The 11,330-nt window shown below is 43.1% G+C and overlaps 1 protein-coding gene across 1 annotated transcript in view; it reads left to right on the top strand.

The window, feature by feature from the left end:
* The first annotated feature begins 959 nt into the window (after nt 1-959).
* The window catches only part of Adam2 (ADAM metallopeptidase domain 2), a 45,152-nt gene continuing 34,781 nt past the window's right edge, over nt 960-11,330 (top strand). The window contains exons 1-4 of the mRNA XM_041674570.1: nt 960-1,032; nt 1,513-1,589; nt 5,671-5,726; nt 7,451-7,529. Coding sequence (XP_041530504.1) covers nt 960-1,032; nt 1,513-1,589; nt 5,671-5,726; nt 7,451-7,529 — 285 coding nt within the window. The remainder of the gene's footprint in view (nt 1,033-1,512; nt 1,590-5,670; nt 5,727-7,450; nt 7,530-11,330) is intronic.

Raw genomic sequence — 11,330 nt, 5'->3', positions numbered from 1 at the left:
AGCAGGAACACCGAAGTATTAAACCAAAATCACACACAAGATGACAAATATCAAACACGTGGTGATGTATCCAATGTGCACGAGGCACCGAAATTGCTGCTGTGCGTGGAATTTAGAATTACCCCATCCCAGGGACCGAGATGTGAAGAATAGAAGTGTTACGCTACCTCTGGGAAAAGTTCAAGGCAGACAAAACTGGTCTGTGACTGTGAGAATTGTCAGGGAACAAACTGGAGCTGTGGGTGGTTCTCTCTTAGTTGTTGATCTGGGTGGTGTAACATTACACTGGTTTGTTCCGTTGGATATTAGTCAGACTGTCCACCTATGATTGATACTATCCTTATATATGTAAAGTACTGTTAGACATCCTAAAATATTATTATCATTATTATTTTGATTTTCGAGACAGGGTTTTTCCGTAGCTTTTGGTTCCTGTGCTGAAACTAGCTTAGCTCTTGTAGACCAGGCTGGCCTCGAACTCACAGAGATCCACCTGCCTCTGTCTCCCAAGTGCTGGGATTAAAGGCGTGTGCCACCACCGCCAGGCTCGAAAATATTATTCTTGTGAAGAATTAAAAGTTCCCTTGTCTTGAACCCTCCCCTCCAAAACAAACAAACAAACAAAAAGAAAATCACCAAAAAACAAAAATAAGAGTTCACGTATATAGTATAAGTATATATGCAGCTTCCAGCTCCTCAGCTGTTCCGTGGATTCTGTCTCCCAGTAGTGTAGTTTTTGCCTCCCTGGGTCATTCATCTCCCCTCCCCCATCTCCACCCCTTTTTCTCCTATGGCTCCCTATGGAACTCAAACCCAGCAAGTCCTTCAAAACTCAGAGAGCAGCACACAAACCCACCAGCACAAAGCTGTGCCGCCCACAGCCCTCACCTCGCGCTTCCAACTGCCCCGTCGCGGGCCAACTGCCATTCCTTGGGGGCTGGGGTCCAGGACGCCAGGCCATGTGGCGCATCTTGCTTCTGCTGAGTGGGCTGAGTGGGGCTGGCGGGCTTAGCGAGCAGCAAACAAAAGACGGTGAGTAACAACCCATCCTGGGGCTTTTGGATGCCAGTTCTGCTTGCCTTTCTCTCATGGTTGCCCAGGGTGTCCCGGGATCGCTCGCACCTGCACAAGCCCAGGCCATCAGCTCAACAGCTGAAATGGGAACAGGAGGGACGGGCCTTCCCCACAGACCCGAGGACCCTGAGAACTGAGAAACGGGGGTGCGCAGACTTGGCTTCTCCTATCCTCCAGCTTTAGATCCTTTAGATGACGCTACATGAGTTGGAAGGGGAGGAGGACGTGAGTTTGTCTCAGAATTTACAAATCCTTCCCACTGGTCAAGACTCCCAAAGCAACATACATATTTCTCTTGAAAAATTTTCAGTTCTGGAAAGGAAGGAGCAATGTGGGTGTTTGAATAGATAGCCATGCTGAGAGGTGACGCTTCCCAGGAGACAGGGTTGTCGGTGTGCGAGGAGTGTGGCTCTGAGAAACGCCTTTTGCACCTTGCAGCTCGCGAGAGATTACACGTGCAAATCACGGTGCCAGAGAAAATCCGGTCCACCCTGAGCGGAGGCTACGAATCACAAGTAATTAATTTTACTAATTTTGCTTACAGCTTAGAAGTTACCCAAATATATGCTTACCTTGATATTTTTCCAACCATGTGCACTCCCCAGATTTTTAACAATACTTAGAAGAAACACTGCTGATGTCCCTGGGTGTCTCAGTCCCTGGGCCTTCCGTGGTTTTGAATTCACTTGCTCACATGGTCCACCAAAGGATCTCTTCCCATCCTCCTACCCGCGTATGTTTGAAGGATTATTTTGGTGAGGGGTGATGGCTGTCCTACCATGGTATGTTTAGAACTATTTTTTTCCACTTTGCAAATACATTCCTCGTTAAGATTATTCTTTTCAAACTGTTTTTGCTTCTTCTTAGGATTACTGTCCTTTGTCCTTTGCTTCTTCTACTTGTTTTTAAGTAAGTTCTAGAATCGTTCGTAAACTGTGTTTATTAAAGTAACAAACCTTTGTGATTAGGGCACATGAACACTAAGTGTTCGTGTTTCTTAGCATTTCTCCGTTTGTGACTCTGAAGAGTGAAGCTTGTGGATTTTCATACATTTTTAAAAAAGGAACGTGTGTGTGTGTGTGTGTGTGTGTTTATTAAACTTTAATAAGTTAAAAGGGGCATTTTCAAAGTGTTTGTTTTCTTTTTAACTGGAAAACAAACAAGGGTTCTACTGGGACGGGGAATGGCTTCCAGAAGGACCCACCAGGCACTGATTTGCAATAGGCAGAGTAGAAAATTTAAAAAGCAGTTGTCTTAACCATATAATTCAGGACTCAAATCCTCTCTTTGGTTAATGCCTTCTTGCCCGTGACCCTTCAAGGGACCTGCTAGAGCCTTTGAAACGCTGAAGCTGCTGTAGTTGCTGACTCAGGGGGCAAGTTAGTACTTAGTAGAGAGTAGAAACCCTAAGAGGAAGACAATTAAGTGTGAGTGGGTGGAGCTCACAGAGGAGGAAAGCACCGAAGGCTAGTGTGAATGACATCACAGTTTGCAAATGGCTGGTGGGAAGGGGGAGAAAAGGGAAACTCGGAGGAAGTGGAAGTCCTGAGACAGGAGTAAGGGGCAGGTTTTTATTAATTGAGGAAAGGTTTTTTTCTTTAACGGAATCCTTGGACCAGGTTTACAAACTCACAGCAGGGGTGTGGGGAGTAACTCTTTGACACATTTGGATACCAAAGGAAGACGAAGTCTTAAGGGAAGTCAGAATAACAATAGGGTTGGGGAGCTGGCTAGGTTAGGAGCATTTGTTCAGTCTGGAGAACCAGATTGCAGAGACCCAGCACCCAAGCTAGGCGTCCTGGTGCCCTCTCCTGGCCTCTGCGTGTACACACTCACAGATGTATCAGTTAGTTAATTAATCTAAATCACTTTTTAAAAAGAATATGCAATGAAACAATAAATAAACGAGTAGATCTGCTAAAGGGAGAGAAAGTAATGAAACAGAAACTCCAGTCTCTATTTTTTGATAAATTTGGTTTGCATAGTCATTTCCTACAGAAATGGAATGTGTGCATGACTCCTGCCTAAGCCAGCATGGTGGCTCACGTCTGTACTCCCAGGACCTATGAGGCTGAGGCCTGGCCTACATAGTCAGTACCAGGCCAGCTCAGACTATAGTGGGAGAACTTTTCTCAATAAATAAATAAGCAAACAAACAAACAGACAGAAAGAGTTCAAGTTAAGAGTAGAGAACATTGTTAAAACAATGGGCTTCAGGGGCTGAAAAGAAGGCTCGGTGTTTAAGAGCATGCGCTGCTCTGGAGTTTGGTCCCAACAACCCCATCACAGGGCTCAACCATCCACAAGTCCAGCTCTGAGGGATCGGAACCTCCCCATTTTCCTTATCCATTCTTCGGTCGAGGGGTATTTAGGTTGTTTCCAGGTTTTGGCTATGACAAACAATGCTGCTATGAACATAGCTGAGCACATATCCTTGTGGCATGATTGAACATCCTTTGTATATATACCCAAAAGTGGTATTACTGGGTCTTGAGGTGGGTAGTTTCCTAATTTTCTGAGAAATTGCCACAGTGACATCCAAAGGGGTTGTACCAGCTTGCATTCCCACCAGCAATGCAGAAGTGTTCACCTTAACCCCACAACCTCTCCAGCATAAGTTGTCATCAGTGTTTTTGATCTTGGCCATTCTGACAGGTGTAAGATGGAATCTCAGAGTTGTTTTGATTTGCATTTCTCTGATGACTAAGGATGTTTAGCATTTCCTTAAGTGTCTTCCAGCCGTTTGAGATTCGTCTGTTGAGAGTTCTCTGTTTAGGTCTGTATCTAATTTTTTCATTGGATTATTTGTTTTTTGATGTCATTTTTCTTGAGTTCCTTTAATATTTTGATGTCTTCAAAGATTTAAAGTTCTTGTCATGCAGGTCTTTCACTTGTTTGGTTAGAGTTACCCCAAGATATTTTATGTTATTTGTGGCTATTGTGAAGGGTGATGTTTCTTTCATTTCTTTCTCATTCCATTTATCCTCTCCATAAAGGAAGGCTATTTTTTTTTTTAGTTAATCTTGTATCCTGCTACATTACTAAAGGTGTTTATGAATCTTAGGAGTTCCCTGGTAGAGTTTTTGGAGTCACTTATGTAAACTATCATATCATCTGCAAACAGTGAGAGTTTGACTTCTTTTCTGATTTGTATCCCCCTTGATCTCCTTTTGTTGTCTTATTGCTCTAGCAAGAACTTGCATAGATATGGAGAGAGTGGACAACCTCTCTTGTTCCTGATTTCAGTGGGATCCACTTCAGCTCTTACAGAGGAAAACATTTAATTGGGGTGGCTCACTTACAGTCTCAGAGGTTTAGTCCATTATCATCATGATGGAGAGCGTGCTGGCAGGCAAACGTGGTACTGGAGCAGTAGCTGAGCGTCCTACATCTTGTAGGCAACAGGAACGCAACTGAAACATGGGGCAGTATTCTACACACAGAAAACCTCAAAGCCCACCCCTCAGTGATACTCTTCCTCCAACAAGGCCACACCTCCTAACAGTGCCCCTCCCTATGAGTTTATGGGGGCCAGTCACAGTCAAACGACCCCAACGTGGCTTACAGAGAATTCAAAATGCCCTCTAAAACCAGCATAAAGTTAAGCGATTGGAAGTTCTAGAAGAGATCTAGAAGGAAGTAAAGCTGCCCCTGGTTAGTTCTCTCTTTACCATTGTCCTGAAGGTGCTTACCAACCCATGCAAAAAGGAAATAAACCAATAGAAACGATGGCTGGGCACAAAAATTGGAGATAAAGTGGGGGGAAAAAACTCATTATTTAAAGATGAGAGAACGATAAACAAAATAAAATCTGTTAAGTCAAAGCAAAACCTAGCAGTAAAAAAAAAATGTGTAAGCGTAATCAAAGTACAAAAATGCAGCGTGTTTTCATCTTGGCAAAGGAAGAACCAAAGCAGAATTTTATAAAAGAATGGAACTTACACTGCATAAAAATCTGAGCGCAAGTAGATCTCACAAATACACAGCAGACAAGAAAATGAGAAGGGAAGGATCGAAGACCTTAATATACCGCAAGGTATGCTATTAATTATGCATTTGGGGACACGGAGTCTCTGCCATCATGCAGAGCGGGAACTGATGGCCACGGGCAGCCTCTCTAAACCTGCATATTAGGATGGAGGTTGGTGAACTCCATGTCCAGACCACGAGCCAGTTTTATAAAACGTTACAAATACTGCCTGCTGTGCGTTGACATTTTGCTCTCCTATATATGGAATTAAATGATTTTGCTATACACTGCTCAGATATGAATCATTAGTTTTATGGTGGTTTCAATCTTGAGCAAGCTAACATAGTTATTGGATAAAAAGTGATCCATTTTTTAGAAGATCTGTCTGATTGGATAAGGTAATGGATAATAAATTACAACCTCTTTGTTTTTCTGTCTGCTGTTTTTGTATTGGAAGCTAGCATTTTTAACATCACATTTCATATATTTGGAATAAGTCAATGTTAAATTGTACCTTTTCTGTTTTTGTTGTATTGATATGATTTTGGAATGTAGCATCCATGTAAAAAGTTTTTCTTTCTAACTTCCTTATCTTCCTTGTTTTTTTAAATATATTCTCCTTCCAGGTAGCCTACAATCTCACAATTGAAGGGAAACCATACACTCTGAACCTAAGGCAAAAGTAGGTGACTGTCATATTTTATCAACTGCCTTTATCTCACTTATCACTATTGTTGGCGATTACCTAAAATGCAATGTTTGAATATTTTCTATTATGGGCTGTTCAGTTTTTCTCTTTGTTTGTTTGTTTGTTTTATTTTGTTTTTTTTTCTTCTGAGACAGAATCTTTTCGTGTAGCCAAGGTTGTCTAGAACTCATACTCTCCCTCAGACTCCCAAGTGCTGGGCTTATAGGTTCGCGTTTCAGTTTTCTCCAGCTTTGTGTTGGGAAGGCTGTGAAGTTTCTGTAACAAATTCCTGGACCTCATGCTTCTGGGGCCTGAAGCCATCAGCAGCCAGCATCATTGGTCTGCTTCCAGCCCCTCCAGATCCTCTCCAGCTACCTTTTCAACTAGTTCATTCCAACGTGACCACCAGCTTATGCCAAACAGAAGGCAGTTTGTCCAGGCTTACCATTATAGGACGCTTGTGCTGTGTACGGAGCTATTACTCCACAGGACAACTTCAGGCCTTTGTTCTCACCCCACCCACCTCTCCTGGATGCTTTTGGGCACACATGGGGCCTTTGGTTTGACATTAATCTGAGTGACCAACTCACCACTGGTTCACTGAAGCCATTCTGCACTCCCTGGTCAATCACATGTGTTTATCCGTACCCTTCCAATTTTCCCACGCACTTCTTGACTTTAACTTTCGTATTGTTGCTTCTTTTGGTCCAGTTTCAAGATCCAACGAGCATCTAACTTAAACTTCTGCACAAACACATGACTTAGTGCTCTGAAAGTGTCTTCCATGGCTTCTCTTATGTCCTTTATGTTTTAATTTTTATTTTAAACGTTCCCAATAAGATTTTTATTTCATGCCTGTGTTTTGTCTGTGTGGTAAGTACACTCTGTATACACGGTCCCTTCAGAGACCAGATGAGGGCATCAGAACACCTAAAATGGGAGTCACAGAGGTACATGGGCCACCATGCGGGTGCTAAGAATGGACTATGCTCATAATAACAGAGTCATCTCTCCTGCCTCCCCACCAACCTTTTTTTTTTTTACTTCTCAACATGAGAACTTTCTCCTTACACTACATTGTTTATTCAACTGTTGTTTCTTCCATGCAGAAGATCCAAGCTTTGAACCTACCTTTCCACATGTGTGTAGGCACTGTTTAAAATTCTGTTTTGTGGCTGTCCCTTCCTGTGACCCCTTCCTACCTCTCTGTGGGACATGAGACCTCACTTTGGAAGTGGCTTATTTCCCACAATCCTCTCCCACCTCTCTGTGGGACATGGAGGCTTTGTGAATGATTTAGTGGATGCTTCTGCCTGATTCCTTCTGGATCTTTCAGTTGGGCTCAGCATTTACCCTTGACCTGCATTCCAGTGTCCTGGCAGTGCTGTGGCTGACTGGAATTCAATCTTCATCTGCCTGCCTGTTGTGTACTCATGTCGAAAGTGACCGGGAACAGGCAGCCTCCTTATGTCCATGGTCTGGGCATAGCAGGAATCTTTGTCTCTTTGGTTTCTAAAAGGAGGACCCTATCGTCCGAGTGACTTACAAACAATAGTTCTGGCGATTTGTGGGAAACTTAGCCTAGAGGTAAAAGATTTGGACACTGAAGAAATCTTCTGCAAACTTACCTCGGATAATGTATATGAAAACGATCTTTTAGAAGTTAAACATGTAGGAAACCATTTTCTATTAAATATATTTAATCATTACCTTTGCAGAGCATTCTTGCCTCCCAACTTTAAGGTTTACCGTTATGACAACGCGGGAATCATGAGGCCTCTTGACCAGCATTTTCAGGTATGCCTCCATCTCACTCTGCCTTGGGGGGTATAGTCCTAGAGCACACAGCCGAGATGTCCTCTATAGTTTTGACATAAATTTAAGAATTTCCTGCTGCTGAGATGTACTTATCTTATTAGCAGGTGATTACTAAGCCAAAGCAGACTGCCGTGTTTCCAAACTACTGGTTTCCAGATGGCGTGAGCTTGTGCATGCGTGCATGTGTGTGTGCATATGGGTGTTGGTGGAAATCATGATTTGAATCAGGGAAGCCATATGTGGGAAAACAAGAGAACCCCAAGGTGTTCTCTGAAGTTGCCCAAGGACCAAATGAGAACAAATAAAATTTCATGAACAATTAGGAAAATACTACATCTTCACACCCTTGAAACACTTGGAGCTTTGTTTACTGGTATCTACATTGGGGGATGGGAAGCGCCTGAGAAATGTGTGCAGAACTGCAGAACTAGAGAAGCCATGTCTGAAGTGCACTTTTTATTGCTCCCATTGCCCCGCCCTGTGCTCCCTCTTCCTCTCCTCTGCTCCCCTTTCCTCCTCCTCTCTCCTTTGAATTTTCATTTTCTAAGTAATGATGGCATCCTCTGTAGAGACTAAGATTTTAACAAAACAAAGTGATAGACACGGTCCTTGTGTCTTGATTTCTTTCCCTGTTGCCGGGAGAATACCCTAGCAAAAGTAACTTCAAGGAGAAAGGGTTTGCTCTGGCTCATAGTTTAAGCTCATCCTGGTGGGATAAGCAAGACTTCCGGAGCTTGAAGCAACTGCTTACATTGTATCTCTGGTTAGGGACAGAGAGAGATGAAAGCATCCTGCAGCTCAGCTGCCTTTCTCCATGTATAAAGTCCTGCATCCCAGGCAGGGAGTAGTGCTAACACCTGGTAGAGGGGTATTCCCAACTCAGTAAACAAAAGCATAGCGTTCCCCAGCCGGCATTCCCAGAGACCATCTCCCAGGCGAGTCTAGATTCTGTGAAGTTGACAACTGACACTAGCATGCCTTGCTTTAATTACTGTACAACCGAGAAAGCAGATACATTTGAGTCGATATTAATAAATAATGCATATTGTTCAATGGTGTTGTCATGTTACACACAGAGATTTACATGTGTGTTTATGTGTGTATGAGAGAAAGACAGACAGACACAAGGCCACAATAGCTCACACTTGAACATGAAGACATATGCTTGTATTCTCAAGACACAGGAGGTAAAAGCAGAAGAAATAGGAGTTCAAGGTCACCCTCAGCTACATAGGGAGTGCACCAGCCTGGACCAGGTCAAGAAATAAAGCAATAAGAACAACAACAAAAATCCTATAAAACAAAAGCCTGCGTGGTAACACATGTCTGTTAACTCAGTTCAGGAGACTAAGGCAGCAAGATTGGGACAAAATGACTGTGAGGCCACTTCTATAATGGTTAGACTCTGTTTCCTTGCTTCAAAAGCACGACTTTAAGAAAAGGCTAAGGAAAGAATGCTTTATTTAAAACCTAAAGGTGCTGAGTTGTTAAATGATGACGTCAACACAACTAATTACATGCCTTCATGTCGATAATCTGGGTTCCTATCATTGCCTTAAGCCTGTTTCTAGCCATCAAAACAGGTAAAAAAAAAAAAAAAGAAAAGAAAACAGAAAAATAAGATTTTCAAAAGTATTCATCCCTAAAAATCATACTATCCTGGAAATTACAACATATGCCAAAAAACAAATCAACCATGTAGACAACCAGTGCTCCCCCCCCACCACCACCACCGCTCTTCTTTGCTTTTTGGTTTTTCAAGACAGGGTTTCTCTGTGTAACAGCCCTGGTTGTCCTGGAACTAGCTTTGTAGACCAAAATGGGCCTCGAACTCATAGAGATTCTCCAGCCTTTTCTTCCCAAATGCTGAGATTAAAGGTGTGCACCACACAGCCAGGTCTATGCGCCATCTCTTGATTCTGTCACTTTGGGGATCAGGGGCTCAACAAAGGTTTTTTCAGGAATCCAAGCACGCAGCCTCTCGAAAGTTGGGAGATTCTCTTAAATGCCTCTTTTCCCCAATTATTTTGTGCTTGTTTGTTTCTTTAGATATCTACCAATATTTTGTTTGAAATTAGACATTTTGCATAGTGTCATGTATCCAGTCTGAGTATTGTCTCCATCCTTGATGTTTGTAATTGTTAGAAGTTCTGTTAATTGTCAGTTAATGGCCTGTCCTCCCTCCTGCCCATTGGGTGTTAAGTCTGTGCTGGGATTATTATACAGGAGGATAAAGTTAGAGTTGTGCCCAGGGTCAGCCTGGAAGAAAGTGGACGTGCAGGGTTCTCTTTTTCCTGGCCCACACCACTGTCAGGCTCTGTTCCCTGCTGACTGGTCACTACCATGTCTTAGCCATGCCCCAGGGCACACAGTGTTCTATAGCTCATTGTAATCCAGTGTGCCTACCTTGGAGGGACAGCTGTGTAGATCAAGCTTCCATGTCTTCTGTGACCCAGGACACGCCTTCTATCCATCTGTTTGTCCCTCACAAGCTAGCCAGCTAGTTGGAGGCTGAACACAGAAAGCTGACGAACCTAGCATCACTTTCTCCCTACAACCTGTACCTTTCTGGTTGTTCACAATGCCTGTAGGCATGAGTTCCTCTTGTTCTGTTGCAAATAAAATCCCAGAAGAGGTTGATTACCACCTTCTTGACAGCCTACTCTCTCTAAGGTGACCTAAGTGAGTTCTGTCAATCAGAAAGCACACCCTGTTCAGGTCAATATTCACTTTCCGGAGAACCCTCAGCATCCTCATCTTTGCTCTTGGAGACATCCTTTTGGCTCATTCTTGGTCTTTACTAAAAGCTGATGCTAATAAAAGCACCTCTGAAGTAAGAGCTAAACCAGTTCCTTTGGGCTTTTCTAGATCAGAGGTGGATGGATACAGCGGTGCTGACCTTGACTTCTGGTTACGTGAGGCAAGTCTACACTTCAGGGAACTGGTGGAGAGGATAAATGCCTTCTCAACCTCCATTACTGAGTTAGACAGTCTCCAATTTTCCAGTCCCTCCATGCTGTCCTGGAATTCCACCTCCCCAGGTTCTCCTCACACTTTCTAGCCCCTCCTCTGCTGAGTGAGGCCATCTTGGCAAGTCTCACTGGACTGATTTGGAAGGGTTTATTGACCCTTGCTTCTGCAGTAAAACCTACTTGGTATGTTCACTTAAAGTATTTTTTCTGTTCTAATTGGCTTTTTATGCTTCATAGTTCTCTAGACTCTCTAGCTGATCCTCTGTTGTGCCCAATTTTTCCTTGGAATTCTTGATCACAGTTTTAGCATGTGTTTTAGTATTTGGTAATTCAAAATCCTCTCTTTTAATGTCGAACTGTTATTCTGTTGTGGTTTTTTGTTTGTTTGTTTGTTTTGACTGTGTGCTACTTTCCCCCATCTCCCTTTCTCTCTCTCTCTCTCTCTCTCTCTCTCTCTCTCTCTCTCTCTCTCTCTCTCTCCCCCTCTCTCTCTTTCTGTGTGTGTGTACTTTTTTTTTGAGACAGGATCTCACTATGTAGCCTTGACTAGCCTAGAACTCACAATGTAGACAGGATTGACCTTAAACTCAGAAATCTGCCTGCCTCTGTCTCCCAATGGCTGGGATTAAAGCTGTACACCACATCACCACCACCCCCCAAAAAATGTATTTTTCATCATGTTCTGGCCATGTTCAATGATGCCATCAAAACACTTATGAAACTTTGAAGAGTTTCCAGTCTTGGGCTGGAGACATAGTTCAGTGGTAGAGTCTTTGCTTACCATGCAGGAGGTCTTAGGTTCAAATCC

The sequence above is a fragment of the Microtus oregoni genome, unplaced genomic scaffold (assembly GCF_018167655.1).
Source record: "Microtus oregoni isolate MIOR12 unplaced genomic scaffold, Mior012 000001F_ref0000356, whole genome shotgun sequence".
Lineage (NCBI taxonomy): Eukaryota > Metazoa > Chordata > Mammalia > Rodentia > Cricetidae > Microtus > Microtus oregoni.
This window is presented reverse-complemented; position numbering and strand designations above follow the sequence as displayed.